We start from the raw sequence: 24611 nt of genomic DNA, 5'->3' as shown, positions 1-24611 counted from the left end.
ATTTGAATTGACTTGTCTTCCCACTTCCCAGACAACAGTTGTATCTGTTGCTAACTTCCTCAGTTGACTGGACTTTCCTTTGTGAAATTATGGTTGTGCTTCTGCCAAATAGCACAAGCAAAATTATGCCATGACCGCCTTTTTCCAAGACACGTGTTTGTGAAAAGGCAGACACTTGCCATGAAAAAAATGTTATTTGTTTTTGTCTAAATAGTAAAGTAGTTTCGATTCCGCAAGATAGCATGCAACAGAAATCTCGTTTTTATTTTGGCTACTCAATTCTGCTGTGAGCCTACAGTGTTTAAATTGGTACATAGGACGACATAAAAAGCTGAGTTTACTAGTTTCTACATATACAACATCACTTACTGATAGCACTTTTCAAACATATAAAGGCCTTGCCCTCATAAATTGCAGGGTTCCCTGATTACGAACTTTGGAAATGTGAATTGCCTGAAGTAGCACTGTGTGTCTGAGAAGTTGTTGTGCTGTTTTGTGTCTGGGAAGTCTGGCTTGAAGACAGATCTGAGAAGAAATTTATGACATCAGGGCTTTCACCAAGAGCTCTCAGTGACCTGGGAACGGGAGGCATATTCACATCTAGAAACCCCTCTAGGATTTGGACAATCTGACCTGTCGTGGGTCTAGTGCTTTCATCATCTTGGATGCACCAACAAGCAACCTTACAAGCTCTTGTGAGCTCGTCAGGATTTGCATCTCCTTTCAGCCTAGGGTCCAACAAGGTCTGCACATCCCCTTCATGGAGCTTGCTTGCAGCCAAGGTTGGGAAGAAAGTGGACCTGCCCTCCTCTCCATGATCAGAATTCCTCCTGCCTGATATGATTTCAAGGAGCATCATGCCATAGCTGAATACATCTGCCTTCGCGGTTATGGGCACGCCACTGATCCATTCAGGTGCAAGGTAACCCCTTGTTCCTCTCATCGTCGTTAAAACACGGCTGAAGTCCCGGCCTAAGAGCTTTGCTAGGCCAAAGTCGGATACTTTTGGTACAAAGGAATCATCCAATAGAATGTTATCTGGCTTGACATCGCAGTGTATGATGCAATCCCTACATTTTTCATGCAGGTAGTTTAGGCCTCTTGCTGTTCCAAGTGCAATTTGGTACCTAATGGCCCAGCTCAATGCAGTTGCCTCACCAGGGAAGAGTTGCACTTCCAGGGAGCCCTTTTGCATGTACTCATACACAAGCAGCCTCCTTGACCCTTCAGAACAGAACCCAAGAAGGCGGACCAAATTAACATGCTGGGTTGTCCCAATAGTGCTTACCTCAGCACGGAATTGCTTCTCCCCTTGATGAAACCCATCGAGCCTTTTCACAGCAATAGCAGTTGAATCTGGGAGCTTCCCCTTGAACACCGAGCCGAAGGCACCTCCCCCCAGCTTCTCTGAGAAGTTGCTGGTGACATGCTGCAAATCACTGTACCTGAAGGCAATCAACGTGCCCCCAGCAGTCTTTGATATCCGAAGAGTCCTATCTCGGCGATATTTCTGATATAGGAAGAAAAACACAATGGCAAGGATTATCAGAATTGCAGCAACTCCACCAACAACTGCACCAATGATCACTGCCTTGTTCTTTTTTGGGTCTTGCAGCTCGGATGCTGCAAGCCTGAGGAATAGTGTGCCAACTCCATTTCCACTGTACTGTTCTTGGAGGTTCACCAGGTCCCCAGACCAAATAAAACAGCCAGTTGTATTGTAAGTGTAAGCATCGCATGAACAGCTTTTCAGACAAACCTGCTCACATTCTTTCAAGCTGGCGCCCACTGCACCCCGAGCATTGTCAGGTAGCCTCACGCCTGCCATGGTATAGAACTTATCAGGCTTGGTCTGTGCGGAGCTCGAGTTGATCTGGCACTGCAATGGTACGTTCCTCCTGCACCCACCACTGTAATCCTGAAGATCCCAATCACTCTGGACCTTCTGGCTGAACCCCTTGACGCAGTTGCAGTACGGCAGCGCAGCCTCACTGCAGCTACCATATGCCCCACAGAGTGCATACACCTCACACTGCCTCCGCGGCTGTGACCAGAACAAGATCCACTGCTGTGAGTATTCCACCCATGTCAGCTGCTTGATCTGTCCGGTCACGTCCATGATGAACCGCGAGATGACTGCATCATCCTTCATCGAGTAGTAGAAATAGCTTTCTGTGGCGTTGTCGACGAATTGGAAGTCGTATCTGAAATTGGCCGTCATCTCTGGCACAAGGCTGAAGATATTGCCGTTCCAGGGGCCACTGGTCCAGTAGTTTATGGATTCATTCCACTGGATGAAGTACTGTGTTGTGCCGTTGGGGTCTAGCTCAAGAGAGGACAACCCAGGAGATGGGTCTAGGCTGTTCTTCCAAGGAATAAGCCTCTGGCTCAGACCCGTGGTCTTGTTCAGCCCGAGCTTGCCCCGCGGAAGCCAGGTGTTTGTGGGATGGTCTATGCTTCGCCAATAAACTATCGATGCATCGGAGGCATCGGTGAGTTCAAGGCTACCGCTGTCCTTGATGGTGGCCATGGTGGAGTTGGAGGCTATACTTACATTGGTCGACCATAGCAGCCGGTTCTTGGCTTGATCAAGGAGGACAAGGTTGCCGTTGCGGGCGATTTCCAAGGAGGCGGTGGCCGGGTCGGACACCGGCTTGTCGGTGTTCCACACGGTGGTGAGCACTGGTATGTTGCTGTACCATATGGCTATGTAGTAATTGCTGGAGGTGGATGAGGTGGTGTTACTCTGCGATGGGGAGTAGAAGCCCACGGTGAACTTGTTGCCCGGGGACACGATCTTCTGTGACCCAGACAAGGGTGTGGCGGAGTTGATGGTGTCGCCGGCTGTGCAGAGCAGGGTTTGGCCGAATAGGAGGAGGAAGAAGAATGGATCCATGGATCATGGATGGGAGCTTAGAAGAATAGCAAGGGCTTGAGCGAGGATGGGAGCCTGAACTTTGGAGCCACTCGTGGCTGTGGTTGGACACAGGTTTCTGAGCCTGGTGAGCTACAGGGTTGATTAAATAAGCAGCCCTCTTTGACCTGGTACAGCAGCAGCAAAGGCTGATTGAGAGCCACACGCCCTGCTGCTGCTGCTGCTGCTGAATTGTATAGATGAATTAACAGAATAGTAGGAGTACTAGAATCTTGTGTTAGAATTTATGGCACATGGTTAACGTGTTTTCTTTTCCTTGCTTGATTTATGTTGTGTCACCTCACTTCAATTGCAGTTGCAATCCGAGGTAGCATAGCTATGATGGTAGCGATGTATGTCACTTTCCCTTCTTTAATTATTATTATTCCACTGGATGAAGTACTGTTTTGTGCCATAGGGTTTATTGTGTCATAGAGTACTATTTTCTCTTCATTGATTAATATTAGTGAACAGAAAATGCCAATATCTGACTCTTGCCATGATGCTGACTGTCGGCGACTAAAAAAAGGGAGAAAAATGGTGGGAAGCCAGAAAAGTGGGTTTCCGGCTTTGACTTGGAATATTTAAACGATGGCAGATCTTTGGCCGCAAATATTTTAAGACTGACTTGTCATCTTGCGAATACTCAAAGTTGCAGAACTTTTTTTAGGTTACTTCCAGAATTCAACAACCTGCACGACTCCTCTGGAAGATGGCCAGGCAGATCTTGCAGCTTTGCTGCTGTTCGTCTATCTCTCTCTCTCTTCTAGAACGGGTATCTACCTGGTCTGGGTGAACACCAGAATTTTGAATTGTCTTGTTCGATTTACAGTGCAGTCAGTTCAAGGTTGCGATTTTTCAAAGTCATGTTAATAATCATCCGTGATCGCAGTCTCCACTGAAGGTCTCTGATCACCTTTTCCTTCTTTCCAGCTGTAGGGTTTATACACGCACCTCAGTAACTGAGCGCAGAGACGGATAAGCGCAGAGCCAGTCCACATATGTGTCGAGCTCCAGAGGTATTTACTGGTTACATGGGGCCCAAACTCGGGGCAAAATGACCGGTCGGGGAAAGGAGCGTGATGGCCGTGTTTGACTGGTAATAAGGCTGGTCATAGTGGGGAGTAACATATACTGGTATCATGCATATGATATTAGTGTATAATACTACATTCATAGTGCATAGTATGATAAAATAGTATCATAGATGGTCTCATTTATTGTCATGCATGACACATAGCAGCATAATATTTATTATGTTACGGTATCTATCTATGTTAGAGCAAGTATAATAGAGACTAGTCAGCAGGCTATAACATCTTCCACATCAGCAAAATCATAGCTGAAGGAGAGAGAAGTAAGGAGAGAGAACCAAGCCGGCGCTTCATCAGTAGCTGAGCGATAGCACAGGAAACGAGGGAATGGAGCCTGCATGCAGCCTGTGCGAGCGCTATGGACGGCGTTTAGCTCCTCCCAGCCAATCCTTGGACTTTCCTTTGCCTCAGCACAACATGCATGCATTAAATGTATAGCTAATACTACAGCCGTTCTACTATACGAGGTTTTTCAAATGCGGGCTATAGATGACATGGCGTTGCTATAGAGCCGGCAGCAGGCTTTACTATTAACCTTGCTCTTACTATGACCCTTTCTCTCTTCTTTAATTATCTGCCACGTAAGCATGTTTGCGAGTCCCAAGTACATGATACTACTCCCTCCTTTCCGGTTTATAAGGCTTATCTCAAAATTTTAGTTTTTTCATTTTATAAGGCTCAATTTGGTTGTTCCCATCACATATTCAGATTCCAAGATGCATTAAATCATTACATGCAAGTATTAAGAGAAAATTGACCAATGTATGTACTTTATGCATGCATGCATTGCAATTAATGCATTGGTAAACATATTTTTTTAGAAAAACAAGAGCATTAATTGGGTGCTTTTACAAACTACAAAAAGTATTTCATCACACACCATCTACCTTGGTTGGTGAGATTTTTGAATTGAGCCCTATAAACCGGAAAGGATGGAGTAGTTATGTTACCCCCACTATGGCCAGCCTAATAACAAGGCTAGATACAACCTCTTTCTTATTCCCTGATTCCTGGGTAAATCATGTTTCAGGTAGTGCCCTGTCCTGCTCGGCCATTCAAGAGCTTTTATGATACGGGCCCAGCATTAAGTAGCGTTAAAGGTGGTGGACGGATAGAAACGAAATGGAGGAGACATCAGCACGCGAGTGAGAGGAGGGGAGCCAGGGCATTCTTGATATTTTCCGAAGAGAAAAATTCATTATAGGGCCGGGGATCCCGTGGAATGAGCCTCCTGCTCTTCCGCAGGCGCATCGGGGTCGGGAGAATCTGGTTCACCGAGCTCGGCGCGGCGAAACCGCTATAACTTGCGTCGGTGGCCAATTTAGTCTCTGTAGTTAGAAATACCCGAAATACAATTACTAAACTTGTTTTAGGGTCACGTACGGTCCATTCTACGCTTTGCTCTACGTATTTGTTGATGTGGCACTTGTCCAGTCACCCACTTGGCCGCTTGACTGCCACGTCATCTTACCCGGGAACCAAGGTTTTTTTTTTTTGTAAAATCGCCACAAATAAAAAAAAAACTCTCCCGTCCACAACGCTCCCTCTCGCCGCCGATCCCCTTCCTCCACCACCACCACCAGCGGCACCGGCCCGGCATGCTCCGCCTCCTCCTCCGCGGCGCCACGGCTTCCTCGGGACCCCGCACCACAATAAAGACGACCACCGCCTCCTCCTCAACCTCCTCGATGTCCTGGGTGTGCGCGGTGGCGTCCTTGCCCCTGCCGGCGGCATCGAGCAGGAAAGTGGAGTTGGGGCTGCCGCTACTGAAGAGGAGGCACAAAAAGCAGCCGCGGTAGACGCCGGTGCCCACTTGCGGTGTGCGGCGGACGAGTAGGGCGAGTGGCCGGACATGGCGTGGGTGGCCTCGGCCTGCAGGAGCTCTCCGTCGCCGCGGCGACAGCGCGAACTGCACCATCAGCACGTCGGCAGCCTCCATGACCCATCCGCACGCTGCCCCATGACCGGTGACTTGAGCTGGGCGGCATCCTGGAGTGGCCGGGCTCCCCTGTAGATTGAACTCCGATACTATTCAGTACCACTTGGTCTGAAATTTGCACATTTTTCTTGTTCTTGCAGCAGGAATTAATTCTGTACTATTATTTGGGTCTAGACTACAGCGCACACACTCCTTTGGAGTATTATCTACTGACTACTGTCATAATCTGGGTGCTGACTAATGATGAACAACCGAACAATCAATTGCATGTTTGCTAGTATTACTCCAGTTTGTATTTCTTATGTCAGGCTTTCGTGTGAAATGTGTGTGCTCTGGGTTGAGATATATAAACTTGACAAATCAACAACAGTCTTAATTAACCATGTCCAAGATTGCTTGCATTGCAGTAGTACATCCTTCCTACTAGTAATCAGATTCAGTCCAAGGCATATATCCTAGTAGTGCAGAAGCTCCAATGCAGACTGAAATGAACATGCTTCAGTTTCAGTTGCTCTGTAGCTCGCTCTTGCTGGTACATTTCCTCTGTAGCTTGCAAGACAGAGAAATGCATTCAATTACAAGTATTGCTCTGTAGCTCGCTGGTACAGCAGCACGCTCTTCATCACGTACTCGTGCACCACTGCCCCCACCGCGTCGCTGGACTCCTCCCGCACCATGTCCAGGCGCGCGCCCAGCACCGCCATGACCTCCGCCCGGTTGACAACTCCCCGTGCTCGCCGACGCGTGTGGCCGCTGCTTAGCATATTCGTGGCGAGGTGCAGCCGGCTGCTCCCAGGGGAAGGGCCTGATCAAGGGCCACAAGGTCGCCATTGCCACTCGCCGTCCACGTGGCCGCGGGCCACTCCTCGCCATGTTCGCTTGTCCTCGGACTCCACCTCGCGCTCGTGAGCCTCCGCACCTGTTGTGATTAATTAGCACATATTAATTAGAGGAAAATCTCCCCTTGTCCTGCGGCATGCAGGCGTCTTGTAGCAACTGACACATCTCTTTTCCCCTCTCCTCTAACCGTTGCATCGGTTCCAACCATCGCGTCTTGTGCTATGCGTCTCTTCCAAACATATATAAGCTGTACTATCTCTATCAATCAATACAAGTTGATCTTTTCACTCAAACACGTTATCACGCACGCTCTGCCGAGAGCACAGGAAGGCCTCGCCGACGTTCCCTATGGTGACAATCCGATGGAAGAGGAATTATGCCTTGTGGATAGTGCAACCACAAACTCCATACTGAGGGAGATAAAATATTTTCAAACTCTGAAAAAGATGAATGGAGATATTCTAACTATCGCTGGACGCGATACGGTAATCGTTGGCACTGGACGTGCCATATTTACACTCCCAGGCGGTACACAAGTGACAATTGAGGATGCTTTGTTGTATCCCGACTCATCACATACCCTGATCAGTTATAGAGATATCCGTAAAAATGGCTTTCACATTGAAACCCATGAAGATAACAAAGAGGAGTATCTACTCTTCATCAAAGATCACGGATATGGCAAGAAGGTACATGAAAAAATTCCTTCTCTATAGTTTGGTTTGTACTATACGTACATTAAATCCGTAGAACATGTTGCATACAAAGTAATTTTTTAAAATGTTGACGCATTTCAAACCTGGCATGATCCCTAGGCCATCCCGGGATCGGGATGATGAGAAAAATTACTAGCAATTCCATTGGTCATAATTTGCTTGAGTCAAAATTTCCTCAATCTTCAGACTATGTGTGCACATCTTGTGCCACGGGAAAGCTAATTTTGAGACCCTCTCACCTCAAAATACAACCTCAACCACTTTAGTTTCTTGAACGTACTCAAGCAGACATTTGTGGTCCCATCCAACCATTATCTGGACCTTTCCGGTACTTCATGGTTCTAATTGATGCATCTACACGATGGTCACATGTGTGCCTTCTATCCACACGAAACCATGCATTTGCCAAGATAATGAGGCAAGTCATTAAGTTACAAGCCCATTATCCAGAAAGTCGAATTAAGACAATTCGCATGGACAACGCTGCAGAATTCTCCTCACGTGCTTTCAATGATTATTGCATGGCCCTGGGGATTGAAGTTCAGCACTCCGTTCCATATGTTCATACACAAAATGGTTTGGCTGAATCATTGATTAAAAGGATCAAACTCATTGCAAGACCTTTGTTAATGAATTGCAACTTGCCAACCTCTTGTTGGGGTCATGTGGTTCTACACGCTGCTGACTTGATACAATTGAGGCCTACTGCATATCACAGTATTTCCCCTCTGCAATTGGTACGTGGAAATCCTCCTAGCATTTCCCATCTGCGTAAGTTCGGATGTGCTGCATACATCCTGATCTCACCACCACAACGGACATCCATGGGCCCACATAGGAAACTGGGGATCTATGTGGGGTACAAATCGCCGTCGATTATTAAGTATCTGGAACCCCTTACTGGGGACCTGTTCACAGCTCGTCACGCTGATTGTATATTTAATGAGGAACACTTTCCAGCATTAGGGGGAGACTTCAAGTACCAGAAAGAATGCCCGGAAATTGATTGGAATGCTCAAGCCATTTCGTCCTCTGATCCACGTACACAAGAGACCGAACTCCAAGTTCAGAAAATCATTAATTTGCAACATCTTGCAAATAATCTGCCAGATTCATTTACTGATCTAAAAGGTGTTACAAAGTCCTTAAATCCGGCCAGAAATGCGCCCGAAAGAGTGGAGGTACCAATAAAAACCACTCAACTCCCTGTTTCTAAAAAGAGAGGGAGTAGTACGGCCTCTGACCTGGAACAAGCTTCCAGCAAGCAACAAAGGAAATCGAGGAGAAAAACCTCGGAGTCAGTAAATGCAAGTCAGCTCAACGTTGACAAACACCTTATGGGTAGTATACACCCAGTGGAAGGGCAACCTCCACAACCCAGCTTCAGTTTGCACACACTGGCTGGGCCATCGGAACACCCAGACTCACGCGTATTGGGAAATCATGAAGAGTCACTAGGGGTGCAGGAAATTTCCATCAACTATATCGATTCTGGAGAATCTTTCGATCATAAGTCTACGACTGTCGACATTTATTTTGCTGAAAAAATTGCAGATATCCTTCTCACTGATCATGATCCAAAGACCATCGTTGCGTGCCAAAAGCGCTCCGACTGGCCTAAATGGAAGGACGCAATACAAGCAGAAATTGCCTCGCTTAACAAAAGAAAGGTATTCACTGAAGCAATACCAACACCTCCCAATGTTTTCCCCGTCGGATACAAATGGGGTTTTCTCCGGAAACAGAATGAGAACAATGAGGTGGTGAGATACAAAGCAAGGCTCGTAGCACAAGGGTTCACGCAGAGACCCGACATTGATTTCAATGAGACATATTCTCCTGTAATGAGTGGAACCACTTTCCGATACCTTATATCTTTGGCAGTGCAAAACCGTCTATCTATGCAGTTGATGGATGTCGTGACCGCATATCTTTACGGGTCACTAGATTCGGACATGTATATGAAGGTTCCTGACGGAATCTCTATCCCGAATACAAGCGCAAAACGCAACATGTATTGTGTAAAACTTAATAAGTCAATATATGGCTTAAGACAGTCGGGACGGATGTGGTACAACCGACTTAGTGAGTTCCTTCTACAAAAAGGCTACTCCAATAGTAGTGATTGCCCATGTGTCTTTATCAAAAAGTCCTCTAAAGGATTTTGCATCATTTAGGTGTACGTCGATGACCTCAACATCATTGGCAACACACATGACATTGATGAAGCACGCAATCACCTAAAGATGGAATTTGAGATGAAGGATTTGGGTAAAACCAAATTTTGCTTAGGTATTCAATTTGAGCACCTTCCCTCAGGAATCATGGTATACCAAGCTGCTTATATCCAGAAAATATTGGAGAAATTCAATATGGACAAATCCTACCCATCTAAAACTCCCATGGTGGTTCGCTCTCTAGACGTAGAGAAAGATCCGTTCAGGCCAAGGGACGATGGAGAAGAAATATTGGGACCTGAGGTTCCATATCTTAGTGCCGTTGGAGCACTCACGTATCTTGCAAATTGCACGAGACCTGACCTCGCATTTGCAGTGAATCTACTTGCTAGACATAGCGCAACTCCCACCAAACGTCATTGGTCCGGAGTTAAGAATATCTTTCGATATCCCCAAGGCACAAAGGATCTTGGCCTATTCTTTCAGTTCCGGAGAAATTCAGGACTCTAATATGATTGGATATGCCGATGCTGGCTATTTATCTGATCCCCATAATGCCAGATCGCAGTCCGGCTTTGTGTTCCTACATGGTGGAACTGCCATATCATGGAAGTCTTCTAAACAGACTCTGGTGGCAACATCTACCAATCATTCTGAAATAATTTCATTATTTGAGGCATCACACGAATGTGTGTGGCTTCGCAGAATGATAAACCACATACAACAGTCATGTGGAATTGGTTCTATAGAATCACCTACCATTATCTACGAAGATAATGCGGCTTGTGTTGCACATATGCAAACAGGATACATTAAGAGTAATATCACTAAGCATATTTCTCCTAAGTGGTTTTCCCTCATGATCTTCAGAAAAAGGGGGAAATAAACATGTTGCAAATTAAATCATGTGAAAATCTTGCTGATTTATTTACCAAGTCTGTACCAAATTCTACATTCCAGAAATATGTTCATGGAATTGGTATGCGACGACTTCGGGACTTGCAAGAATCAGGGGGAGTGTCTCCCTGAACTGTACCTGTTTGAAGTATCATATTACTTTTCTTTCTCTCTGTGAGTTTTATGTTTCAGGTTCTCATCAAGTATATTAATGACGAATCACCGGAGAAGAATCCTTTTGAGATGATGATGCAACCTGGAAAATCTTTCAAGATGACGATTCTACCTGATGATTATATGACGATTCTATATGGACAAGTGTAGATTAGGGGGAGTGTTGTGATTAATTAGCACATATTAATTAGAGGGAAATCTCCCCTTGTTCTGCGGCATGCAGGCGTCTTGTAGCAACCGACACATCTCTTTTCCCCTCTCCTCTAACCGTTGCATCGGTTTCAACCATCGCGTCTTGTGCGATGCGTCTCTTCCAAACATATATAAGCTGTACTATCTCTATCAATCAATACAAGTTGATCTTTTCACTCAAACAGAATCAACCCGGGGTGCCCTCGAATCACTCGCGTCTGAAGTATGCGCACGCCCACGTCTCGCCTTCCTCGGTCCTGCTCGTCCCCCTCCTCCGCCGCGCCACCCATGCCATGTCCGGCCACTCGCCCTTCTCCTCCGCCGCGCACCGCAGCCCCACCTCCACCAGCCCGCTGGCAGCCGTGACCCCGCAGTGCGCCGCCAACCTGCAGGCGGTGTTCAACAAGATCCTGAATGTGGCGGTGGTGGGCACACTGGCCAAGGACCAGATGGTGTGGCGCGTGTTCGTGCTGAGCGACCTGGAGTTCGACGGGCGGCGAGGCGTAGGTGTCGAAGTTGCGGCCGCGAGATGCAGGCGCGCAGCCTCCATAGGGTGCTAAGGCAAGCAGGGAGGCCGGCGGTGGTGTGCCCCAGGTGCGCCGCAGAGGATCCCCATCGAGACGGTGCGAATCGAGGCGGTGACCGGCGGCTAGCTGCTTGTTGTTGCTGCTCCCATTGCTAGCTTACTACTCCCGTCTGCGCCACGAGCGGAAGTGCAACCGCAGGATGCAGGCACAGCCTCCGTGGGGTGCTGGGAAGAGCGAGGAGGCCGGCGGTGGTGTGCCCCAGGCGCGCGGCAGCGGATCCCCGCCGGGACGGTGCGAATTGAGGCAGTGACCGACAGCCAGCATGCCATCGGGAGAAGAAGAGCGAGTGGGGTGCGGCTCGGTCCGACCAGGGGAGTAGCTATTTTAATCACTGGCATTTTTGCACAAAAAAAACCCTGCATAGCTGCGAATTCAAGTGAGCGAGCGGACATGGCAGTCAGCGCACGCGTGGCAAGGGTTGACTCGGGCCAGATCAGCGCGTACGTATAAGAAACCGTAGAATGGACCGTATGTGATCCCTTAAAGCAAGTTTAGTGATTGTATTTCGGGTATTTCTAAACACAGGGACTAAAGTGGTCACCGGCGCAAGTTATAGGCCCTATAATGAATTTTTCTTTTTCCGAATTCTGAATTGAGACTAGAGCCGTATATAGTGGTGACTGGAGGAATACGTTACGAGTAGTGATGGAGCACGCTGGGCACGAGCCGCTAAAGCCATGGGCTCATTGGCCACCCGCAGTCCCGCTTCAGCGTAGACCACTAAATCCACTATCAAAAGAAAACAAACTAAGGTCATCTCCACCGCTGTCCTTGTTGACGTTTGAATGTGATGGCTTTTGATTGACGTTTCGAGGGTTAGCATTGGATAGCAAAAGGTGTCTGGACTCCCGCAAAGGACATATAGGGGTTGTCGTGGATATAATCCTGACAATACTATGGGTATGAATGTAGAAGCAATCGTATCTAGCGAACAGTGTGGTTGGGAGTACGCTCAAGGAATTATACAGGTTTGGGCCCTCTGCGGTGGAGCCAGGGCACGGCCAGGGCGAGGCACAACAGTAGGCGCGGAGCGCGGGGCTGGCGCGAGCGGGCAAGGGGCTGGTGCGAGCGAGAGGGCGCGACAGCAAGCGCGGGCGACGGCTAGCGCGCGCGCTCGCCGGGAGGGTGCGGGAGGCTGGCGGGGCGGCGAGCTGGCTCGGCGGCAGGTGGCGGGGAGTCCGGTGGGGCGGCGAGTGGGCGCGCGTGCCAGGCTTCGAGCGGGCACGGCGCGGGCGGTGCGCGGCTGCGGGCGATGGCTGCTGGCGCGGCGAGCTCATGCGGGCGAGCGGCGACGGGCGGGCGTGCTGCGTCTGCTACCGTGCGCGGGGGTGCTAGGGCTGCTGCGTGTGCTAACTAGCTAGCTAGCTAGCTGCAAGTGTGCGGTGGCCGTGGGCATGCTAGCTAGTTAGCTAACCAGCCGCCGTCCTACGCGAGCCGCTGCATGTGCCGTAGCTTGGCCGCGTGGATGAGTGCACCGATAGGGTGTGGCTGGCGAGCGCGTGGGCTGCGGCGCTGGCGGGCGCGCGCAGTCTTGCAGGGCGCCGGCGCGGTTGAGGGCGCCGGCGTGGCGCGAACTGATGCTGCTACAGGGCGACCGCGGGAGCAAACGTGCGGACAGACATTTTGGGTGATCTACCGCGTTGGGCACCTCCAACAGAAGCTGAACACACATGTTCGTTTTGCTACCCATTGCCATCCCAAACGGACAAAATCCGGTCAAAGCGGGCGTCCGTTTGGGGTCGTGCGCTAGAGTTGGCCTTAACTCTTAGCGTAAGGTACAAAGTGTGGATATTCAACCCTCAGCCTGTGGCTTTCCTCTTGGCTTATATAGAGTGCGCCAGGTAGGGGTACATAATGGGCTGGTATTAATACTATTCATGGCCTCGGGTCTGGCTAACTGTTTCATGGTATTTACTACTAGTAACTATCATATTTACTAGACTATACCACCATTGGGTAACTGTCGTAATTAAGATGACGTGGTCGAGAGGTATCCTAGGTAGCATGCCGACTGCTCCCTTCGTCTCCGGCCGAGTGCTGGTTTTTGACAGTCAGGTGGCCTAACATCCGACTGTTGGGACTTGGTGTGGTCTCATGCCACCCTCCTTGTCTCTGAACGGCTGACAGTGGAGCCCCTTGGCCCATTACCTTCTAGGTCGTATTCTATACGAGTTATGGGCCCTTGATGGGCCATTCGTATACTTGAGCCCACCCCATATTTGTAGCCCTAATAGTAGCCCCTGAGTCGGTCATGGTCTCGTTGGAGAATTACTTAGTGCTTTCTTCCGGCAAGACGTCCGACTAATCGACGGGTCTGAGGTTCGACTGAGAGACCTCGGTGGACATAGTTTGTTCATGCCTGGGGAGGGCGAAGAAGCGAGCAATTGGGAAGAAGACTCGATGATACCCATTTTTTGATCTCTTCTGGAGAGGACAGCTTATGGCACGACTACGGGCGTATCATCAAATTCTGAGTGGCTGCCCGAGGGAGTCTTGGCTTGATCGGGTCAAGTGTCACCAGTCAATATCCTACAAGAGGAATGCCCGTCGGAAGCCTTTCTGCAAAACGAAGTTTGTGCAGCCAGATATTCGGTTCCCTTGGAAGGGAAGCTGACTCGTGCCTCGGAGGATATCACAGGCGCCCCTTGCTCTTACGCAAAGCGGATCTGAAATGAGTGTTGATTCACTCGGTTTCCTTTGAATGGCAGGCACTCGGATAGTCATCGTGCCTTGGGCACGGGTTGTTCGGCCTGGGATGGACCCTGTCTGTCAAGTTGGTTTGCATTTCTCAACCGATTGGGAGGTAGATCGTTAGCCGACTGGAAGATGAGTCGTCAGCCGACTGGTAGGTCAATTGTCAGCAGTCATCATTGTGGGTCTTCACGAATTATCACATCGGGATCTTTTGCATGTCTAACAAACCTCCGTATGACCACTCGCGTGGGAAGACTCTTTGGGTTCCATTCTCCAACTGACTGAACGCCCGAGTGATGCCTCGTGGCGTAGTGGGTTCTAAATGCTGACCATCTGGATTTCTGCGTTGAATTGACGCCTCAGCCTCCTTTTTGACGTGTGGCGTGGTTTTCTCGCGGTGGTTCGTCACCGACTTGGGTATAAATACCCAACATACGTGGGAGGGTTTTTGCATGCCCCCCACATCTTCCGCAGCCACCAGGGCAGTTTCTTCCTTCTTCCTTCTCTCGAACCCCCGGATCGCCATGTCTTCCTCCACCCGAAAGCTCGAGAAGGCCAAGGCCGCAAGCGGTGCATCTTCCTTCGCGGGCTGAGAGCTCTTCGTGACCGACGCAACCGCTGCTGAGGATAGGGAATGCAAGGACTGGCTTCCCTCGATCATGACAGAGGGCGTTCTCTGACCGTACGCGAGGGACCATCGGCTGCCGGAGACCGGCTGGCGAGTGCCAGATGCGCGCGAGCGGGAGCTGTCCCCCTGTGGGAATGAGCAGGTGATCCTCACGTCCTATCTGGACTGGGGATTGGGCCTCTCGATCCATCCCTTCCTTCAGGAGGTGTTGGATTTCTTCCACGTGCAGCTCCACCATTCCGTCGAACACCATCGCCCACCTCTCCGGCTTCGTGATGCTGTGTGAGGCCTTGTTCAAGCACTTCTTCTACATCAAGCCATAGACGGTGTCAAAGGATGTCTACCAGACATGTGGGGCACTCGGCATCCAAGCCAAGCGGGCATCGAGCTACTTCGAGATGAGGTGGCCTGACTCGCTGAAGGGGTGGACCTCCACATGGTTCTACTGTGAGGAGCCGTCAACTCTAGTCGGCGATGCAGCCCTCCCACCATACTCCTCTGACCCGGTCGTGTGGTACCCCTCCCGGGTGTGGCACCTCGGCTCAGAGAGACAGGAACACCCCGTATTCCAGCCCAGAGAGACCGGAACACCCCGTATTCCAGCCCAGAGATCAAGTCTTTTGGAATACGACACTGCTTGGCATAGAAAAAATCACCTTTTATTACAATGGATCTGGGTACAAGGGTTCTGAAGACACAAGGATTACATCGGGACGGCGAAACTACGCCTGCTAGGGTGGTTCTATGCTAGCAGCAGAACAACTCGTAGCAGCGGAATATCATCTAGTAGCGGAACAACGACGACGGCGGTGAACTCCACTCCGCAGGTACTCTGGCTGGAACGCGTATCCTAGCCTGCAAACTCTGGATCCTCGACACGCAAGCAATCATGGCATGACCTGGAAACTGGCATGACACGCCAGCTGAGTACTTTGAATGTACTCGCAAGCTCACAGCAATCAAAAGCAATCAAGACAAACAACATCATGGCATTTACAGATTAAAGATCAATGATGAACATGATATCACTAGAACAATCCAAGACGAACATGTTACTCATGATGTGAACAATGATGATACTAGCATGCAGCATGTTTACGAATATCATGGACCAACTTACTATGTTCGGAGGTTACCTCGTAACCACCACTTGTATCAACTTACCATCATGGAAAGCACACGATCACCTCAGGATCAATCAAGCTTGGTATTAGCAATACCATAGTGATCATCATGTGACCACAAGGAGCTCAATCTTTACCTGCGGTCATCACATGACACCATAAAGATCAACCAACTTTGGCATCCACAATAACATCGTGATCCTCTCTCGATCACATAAAGATCATCCAACTTCTTTCCTCGTCGAACCGGGGCTGTTTATTAGTCATGTTATTATTACTGTTGACCCATAGTGTGACCTACTACGAACTGGGCCCATATTCGCGGGTGCGGCTATCGATAGATTATACATTCTGCAGAGGTTAGTACACTGTACCCCCACTATGGAACCCAAGGCCTTGTGCTCCCATTCGGGTGGACCAACACTACTGTAGGATGCTGCTAACGGGACACTACGATCACAGACCCTTTCAAGAAACTATGTGCGATGCATTAATCGCAAACGGGGATGTAAAAAACCCGTAAAAAAGGTGCAAAACGTTTGCGATATCAGAGCCATCAAACACGGTTCAAATTTTAGTTGCGTGTGCGATGTAGGGCACACAGTTAATCCATTCGAACTGTTTGCGATGAGGCAGAGCAACAGAAACGGGCATCCATATCAATGTGTGTGCGATATATGGCATACAGTTCGCTCCGATGAACTGTTTGCTATTAGGGAGTGCAACAGAAATGGTTAGCCAGATCAAAGTGTGTGTGATATACGACATACGGTTCACTCGAACGAACTGTTTTCAATTAGGGAACACAACATAAACGGTTCAACTTAACAAGATGTGTGTGATACGTGGCAAACAGCTGACTCGGATGAACGGAGCGCGCCGCGGCCGCCTCAATGGCGAGCAAAATGCTCGGACGGACGCGAGCAGAGCGCGCCGTGGCCGCCCCAATGGCGAGCAACCACGTGATCAACCTTCTGCTATCAATAAATTTTGACCTTGTTTCTCGTCACACAGCAGATTACAATGCAATAAGTAATTGCAAATCTGTTCACACCTATCAAACTAATATGTGTTCACACTTAGCACCGGGCTATAAAAACTACCCACTCGAAAATTACTTCACAGTTCCTCTCCTCATCACCCACAAAATTGGTCTTTCCTGTCAAGTCGTTCCGCCATGACCGGTAGGAGGAGTTTAGGGTGGACATATAACCAGGCAGCAAAGACCAAGGCCGCAGAAGCACTAGAGAGGTCCCGCCGCGAAGCCACAACCACAGCAGAGATGTCCCAGCGTGCCACGGAGCCCTCGAACGAGCTCTCACGGGCACGCGAGGGCTCTCACAAGTGCATTCGCGGCGTCGGCCATCGCGATGAGCTGGCGTTCCTGGAGTCCTTCGCCGGCGACGACGACATTCTCGCTAGCGTCACTAAGCAGTAGGAGCTGGTCGACGGCTTGATGAAGCTACTCAAGATCAGTGATGCCTCGGTTGACAAGGCGACCGACCTCGTCGAGCAACTCATGGGTGACAATGTGAAGCTCCTCAAGGCGCTCGCCGAGAAGAAGGAGGCTGCCGGCTGGAAGATGCTGCATGAGGAGAGCAGTGCCTCGGGGATGACGCTGACAACGGTCATCAAGGAACTGATGGGTGACTTGAGGAAGCTCCGGATCGAGCGCGAGCAGGATGTGGAGGAATCCGTGGCTGCTTTCAAGCAAAGTCGTGAGGAATTGAAGAAGGAGCTGGAGGATGTCGTCGCCCAGCAATCCATCGACGAGTAGAGATAGTAGCGACCCAGATCGTTGCCTGCAATTTCCTTCTTCTCTTGCCCCTATGTCTTCTGGGCTTTGCCGCATGTGGCATTTTAAATTATCTAATATGTAAGACAATTATTATCTGTGCCATTGTAAATTTGTCGTCGTATTATCCGTTGCCATTTTATATGTGGTTGTATTATCCGTTGCCCTATGTGGCAATTTAAATTAGGGCGGAATACGAGTTGAAAACACGAACAAAGCAAATACTGCCACAGGATCACAAGCAAACACCCTCTGTCCAGGTGCTTTAATTAACCCATTAATGGAGAAGTTGTGAGCGAGGCGGGCGGCGGCTGGTGCATGGAGGTCAAAGAGCTCGCTTCCCGGTGAGCATGAGCGGCCTTGCTGCTCGCACGTGTCCCGTCAAGCCTATGAGGTGGACAGGATGCACGCGTCCCGTCGAGCCTGTGCGGCGGACTGCTCACATGCGTCCCGTCGAGCCTGCACGACGGACTTCTCGCGCTCGTGCCATCTAATCAAACAGTTGCACGCACGCTATCGAGTATGGTTAAATTTCGACACGGTTAATATAATACAACCGTTTGCGATATTAACGTGTCAGCTTTTTGTTTCAAAAAGGACTTCGTTGGCTACTAATGTGTGCGCCTCTTCTCAAACTGGACGATTTTTTTACCACCGCATATATGTGCCATGTCATGAAACCATGCCAAGTTTCATGTTGTTTGGGTGAGTTTTTGATTTAATGGGATTTAAAAACCGAGATTCTCAATGTTTCAGGACGACGACAAGTTTGTAATTCATTCCCATTCCTTAAATGAGACCTAAACATGCACCCAATGACACATGTACGATTTCCCACCTATTTTGCTTCACTGGAGCATGTGCTTGTAGTTCAGATTTGAATTATGGACTACATTAAATGCGTAGAAAACTTAATTAGTAATATATACAATGGCCAAACGAACCGTGAACAGTTTCAAATTTCAGCACGACACTCCTGTTATTCTATGTTGCCTGTAGAAAACAAAGTTCAAGGCGAGAAGAGGCAGCGATTATCGTTTCGCCCACAAGAGGGTTGTGACAGGCTCCGGTTTGTAAGAGGCTTGTAATATAGCTCCGTCCAAATTGGACAATTATATGTACCATGTAGTGACACCATGCCAAGTTTCATGATTTCCTGGTGAGTTTTAGATTTACAGAGATTTAAAAATCGAGATCCGCAATGTTTGTGGCCAAGCAAGGACGGCGAGACGGTTGAATTCGTTCTCATTCATTCCATGGGACCTAAACATGCGCCCCAAGGAAACATGTACATTTTTTCTAGCCATTTTGGTCCACTGGAGCATATATTTGTAGTTCGGATTTGAATTATGGACATTAAATGCCTAGAAAACTCAATTAAAGAATAAAAAGGTCAAACGAACCCTGAATAATTTCAAAGTTCAGCGCGAATCTCCCGTTGTTCCGTGTTGCGTGTAGAAGAAAATACGAGGCTAGAAGAGGGAGCGATTATCGTTTGGCCCACAAGGGACACGTTTCCCTATCGAAACCACGAGGGTTCTTACGATAGGCTCCGGTTTGTAAGAGGTTTATAATAAAGCTTGGCCCAAATTGGCAATGTTTTTACCACGGCATATATGTGCCATGACGTGACACCATGCCATCTTAGATGACTGTCTGGTGAGTTTTGGATTTATGGGGATTTAAAACCCGAGATTCGAAATGTTCAAGGATGAGCCAGGACACCGTTACGGTTGTAATTCGTTCCCATTCCTGGCATGGGACCTAAACATGCACCCAAGGACACATGTATAATTTTTCTAGCCATTTTGGTGAACTGGAGCATGTATTTGAAGTTCAGATTTGAATTATGGACATTAAATGCCTAGGAAACTCAATTAGTGTATAAAAATGCCAAACTAACCCTAAATAAGTTTAAATTTCAGCACGGATATCATGTCGTTCCATGTTGCCCGTGGACGAAAATACAAGGCGAAAAGAGGCAGTGATTACGTTTCGCCCACAAGGGGAACACGTTTCCCTATCGGAACCATGAGGCTTCTTTGAGAGAAGCTCCAGTTTGTAAGAGGTTTGTAATAAAGCTTGGCCCAAATTGGACAATGTTTTTACCATGACATATATGTGCCACGACGTGACACCATGCCACCTTTGATGACTTTCTGGTGAGTTTAAGATTTACGGGGATTTAAAAACCGAGATTCCAAATGTTTGAGGACGAGCCAGGATGCGGGTACGGTTGTAATTCGTTCCCATTCCTAGCATGGGACCTAAACATGCACCCAAGGACACATGTATAAATTTTCTAGCCATTTTGGTGAACTGGAGCATGTATTTGAAGTTCAGATTTGAATTATGGACATTAAATGCCTAGGAAACTCAATTAGTATATAAAAAGGCCAAACGAACCCTGAATAAGTTTAAATTTCAGCACGGATATCCTGTCGTTCCTATTGGGGAACGCAGTATTTCAAAATTTTTACCTACGATCACGCAAGATCTATCTAGGAGATGCATAGCAACGAGCGGGGAGAGTGTGTCTACGTACCCCCGTAGACCGAAAGCGGAAGCCTTTAGTAACGCGGTTGATGTAGTCGAACGTCTTCGCGATCCAACCGATCCAAGTACCGAGCGTATGACACTTTCGCGTTCAGCACACGTTCAGCTCGGTGACATCCCTCGGGCTCTTGATCCAGTTGAGGACGAGGGAGAGTTCCGTCAGCACGACGGTGTGGCGACGATGATGATGAAGTTACCGGCGCAGGGCTTCGCCTAAGCACTATTACAATATGACCGAGGTGTGTAACTGTGGAGGGGGGCACCGCACATGGTTAAGATAAACTTGTGTGTCTTTGGGGTGCCCCCTCCCACGTATATAAAGGAGGGGGGAGGAGGAGGCCGGCCAAGGTGTGGCGCGCCAAGGGGGGAGTCCTACTTGGACTCCCGGTCCTAGTAGGATTCGGCCCCCCCTTTCCTATTCCAAGAAGGAGAAGGGGGAAAGAGAGGGAGGAGAAGAAGGAAAGGCCCCCCTAACGCTAGTCCAATTCGGTTTGGGCTGGGGGGGGGGGCGCCTCCACCTGGCTGCCTACCTCCTCTCTCCTCAAGGGCCCATGAAGGCCCATTAACCCCCCGGGGGGTTCCGGTAACCCCCCGATACTCCAGAAAATGTCCGAACCTTTCCGAAACCATTCCGGTGTCCAAACACAACCTTCCAATATATCAATCTTTATGTCTTGACCATTTCGAGACTCCTCGTCATGTTCGTGATCTCAACCGGGATTCCGAACAAACTTCGGTACATCAAATCACATAACTCATAATACAAATCATCATCTAACGTTAAGCGTGCGGACCCTACGGGTTCGAGAACTATGTAGACATGACCGAGACACATCTCTGGTCAATAACCAATAGCGGAACCTGGATGCTCATATTGGCTCCTACATATTCTACGAAGATCTTTATCGGTCAAACCACATAACAACATACGTTGTTCCCTTTGTCATCGGTATGTTACTTGCCCGAGATTCGATCATCGGTATCACCATACCTAGTTCAATCTCATTACCGACAAGTCTCCTTACTCATTCCGTAATGCATTATCCCGCAACTAACTCATTATTCACATTGCTTGCAAGGCTTATAGTGATGAGCATTACCGAGTGGGCCCAGAGATACCTCTCCGAAACACGGAGTGACAAATCCTAATCTCGATCTATGCCAACTCAACAGACACCATCAGAGACACCGGTAGAGCATCTTTATAATCACCCATTTATGTTGTGACGTTTGATAGCACACAAGGTGTTCCTCCGGTATTCGGGAGTCGCATAATCTCATAGTCAGAGGAACATGTATAAGTCATGAAGAAAGCAATAGCAATAAAACTAAACGATAATTATGCTAAGCGAACGGATGGGTCTTGTCCATCACATAATTCTCTAATGATGTGATCCCGTTCATCAAATGACAACACATGTCTATGGTCAGGAAACTTAATCATCTTTGATTAACGAGCTAGTCTAGTAGAGGCATACTAGGGACACTCTGTTTGTCTATGTATTCACACATGTACTAAGTTTCCGGTTAATACAATTCTAGCATGAATAATAAACATTTATCATGATATAAGGAAATATAAATAACAACTTTATTATTGCCTCTAGGGCATATTTCCTTCAGTCTCCCACTTGCACTAGAGTCAATAATCTAGATTACATAGTAATGATTCTAACACCCATGGAGTCTTGGTGCTGATTATGTTTTGCTTGTAGAAGAGGCTTAGTCAACGGGTCTGCAACATTCAGATCCGTGTGTATTTTGCAAACTTCTATGTCTCCTCCTTGACTAGATCATGGATGGAATTCAAGCGTCTCTTGATGTGCTTGGTTCTCTTGTGAAATCTAGATTCCTTCGCCAAGGCTATTGCTCCAGTATTGTCACAAAAGATTTTCATTGGACCCGATGCACTAGCTATGACACCTAGATCGGATATGAACTCCTTCATCCAGACTCCTATTTGCTGCTTCCGAAGCAGCTATGTACTCCGCTTCACATGTAGATCCTGCCACGACGCTCTATTTGAAACTGCACCAGTAGACAGCTCCACTATTCAATATAAAAACATATCCGGTTTGTGACTTAGAGTCATCTGGATCAGAGTCAAAGCTTACATCGACGTAACCATTTACGACGAGCTCTTTGTCTCCTCCATAAATGAGAAACATATCCTTAGTCCTTTTCAGGTATTTCAGGATGTTCTTGACTGCTGTCCAGTGATCCACTCCTGGATTACTTTGGTACCTCCCTACTATATTTATAGCAAGGCACACACCAGGTCTGGTACACAACATTGCATACATGATATAACCTATGGCTGAGGCATAGGGAATGACTTTCATTTTCTCTCTATCTTCTGCAGTGGTCGGGCATTGAGTCTCACTCAACTTCACACCTTGTAACACAGGAAAGAACCCTTTTGTTTGACTGATCCATTTTGAACTTCTTCAAAATCTTATCAAGGTATGTGCTTTGTGAAAGTCCAATTAAGCGTCTTGATATACCTCTATAGATCTTGATGCCTAATATGTAAGCAGCTTCACCGAGGTCTTTCATTGAAAAATTCTTATTCAAGTATCCTTTTATGCTATTCAGAAATTCAGTATCATTTCCGATCAAAAATATGTCATCCACATATAATATCAGAAATGCTACAGAGCTCCCACTCACTTTCTTGTAAATACAGGCTTCTCCAAAAGTCTGTATAAAACCATATGCTTTGATCACACTATCAAAGCATATATTCCAACTCCGAGAGGCTTGCACCAGTCCATAAATGGATCGCTGGAGCTTGCACACTTTGTTAGCACCTTTTGGATCGACAAAACCTTTTGGTTGCATCATATACAACTCTTCTTTAAGATATCCATTAAGGAATGCAGTTTTGACATACATTTTCCAAATTCCATAATCATAAAATGCGGCAATTGCTAACATGATTCGGACAGACTTAAGCATCGCTACGGGTGAGAAGGTCTCATCGTAGTCAACTCCTTGAACTTGTCGAAAACCTTTCGCAACATGTTGAGCTTTGTAGACAGTAACATTACCGTTAGCGTCAGTCTTCTTCTTGAAGATCCATTTATTCTCTATTGCTTGCCGATCATCGGGCAAGTCAACCAAAGTCCATACTTTGTTCTCATACATGGATCCCATCTCAGATTTCATGGCCTCAAGCCATTTCGCGGAATCTGGGCTCGTCATCGCTTCCTCATAGTTCGTAGGTTTGTCATGGTCAAGTAACATGACTTCCATAATAGGATTACCGTACCACTCTGGTGCAGATCTTACTCTGGTTGACCTACAAGGTTCGGTAGTAACTTGATCCGAAGCTTCATGATCATCATCATTAGCTTCCTCACTGATTGGTGTAGGAATCACTGGAACTAATTTCTGTGATGAACTGCTTTCCAATAAGGGAGCAGGTACAATTATCTCATCAAGTTCTACTTTCCTCCCACTCACTTCTTTCGAGAGAAGCTCCTTCTCTAGAAAGGATCCATTCTTAGCAACGAATATCTTGCCTTCGGATCTGTGATAGAAGGTGTACCCAATAGTCTCCTTTGGGTATCCTATGAAGACACATTTCTCCGATTTGGGTTCGAGCTTATCAGGTTGAAGCTTTTTCACATAAGCATCGCAGCCCCAAACTTTAAGAAACGACAACTTCGGTTTCTTGCCAAACCGCAATTCATATGGTGTCGTCTTAACGGATTTAGATGGTGCCCTATTTAACGTGAATGCAGCCGTCTCTAAAGCATAACCCCAAAATGATAGCGGTAAATCAGTAAGAGACATCTTGATCGCACCATATCTAATAAAGTACAGTTACGACGTTCGGACACACCATTTCGCTGTGGTGTTCCAAGTGGCGTGAGCTGCGAAACTATTCTGCACTGTTTCAAATGAAGACCAAACTCATAACTCAAATATTCACCTCCACGATCAGATCGTAGAAACTTTATTTTCTTGTTACGATGATTTTCTACTTCACTCTGAAATTCTTTGAACTTTTCAAATGTTTCAGACTTATGTTTCATTAAGTAGATATACCCATATCTGCTCAAATCATCTGTGAAGGTCAGAAAATAACGATACCCGTCGCGAGCCTCAACACTCATCAGACCGCATACATCAGTATGTATTATTTCCAACAAGTCTGTTGCTCGCTCCATTGTTCCAGAGAACGGAGTCTTAGTCATCTTGCCCATGAGGCATGGTTTGCAAGCATCAAGTGACTCATAATCAAGTGATTCCAAAAGCCCATCAGCATGGAGTTTCTTC

General features: G+C 47.7%; 1 protein-coding gene across 1 annotated transcript; it reads right to left on the bottom strand.

The window, feature by feature from the left end:
• Nucleotides 1-243: 243 nt before the first annotated feature.
• On the bottom strand, nt 244-3071 carry LOC123052440 (G-type lectin S-receptor-like serine/threonine-protein kinase At2g19130). Its single transcript, XM_044475617.1, has one exon. The coding sequence runs from the start codon at nt 2894-2896 to the stop codon at nt 428-430; it is 2469 nt and encodes an 822-aa protein (XP_044331552.1). The 5' UTR covers nt 2897-3071; the 3' UTR covers nt 244-427.
• Nucleotides 3072-24611: the final 21540 nt, after the last annotated feature.

Source organism: Triticum aestivum, chromosome 2D (genome assembly GCF_018294505.1).
Source record: "Triticum aestivum cultivar Chinese Spring chromosome 2D, IWGSC CS RefSeq v2.1, whole genome shotgun sequence".
NCBI classification, from domain to species: domain Eukaryota; kingdom Viridiplantae; phylum Streptophyta; class Magnoliopsida; order Poales; family Poaceae; genus Triticum; species Triticum aestivum.
This window is presented reverse-complemented; position numbering and strand designations above follow the sequence as displayed.

Bases quoted from the DNA above. Each gene is read 5' to 3' on its own strand.
- LOC123052440 (XM_044475617.1), bottom strand. From the start codon at position 2,896: ATGGATCCATTCTTCTTCCTCCTCCTATTCGGCCAAACCCTGCTCTGC.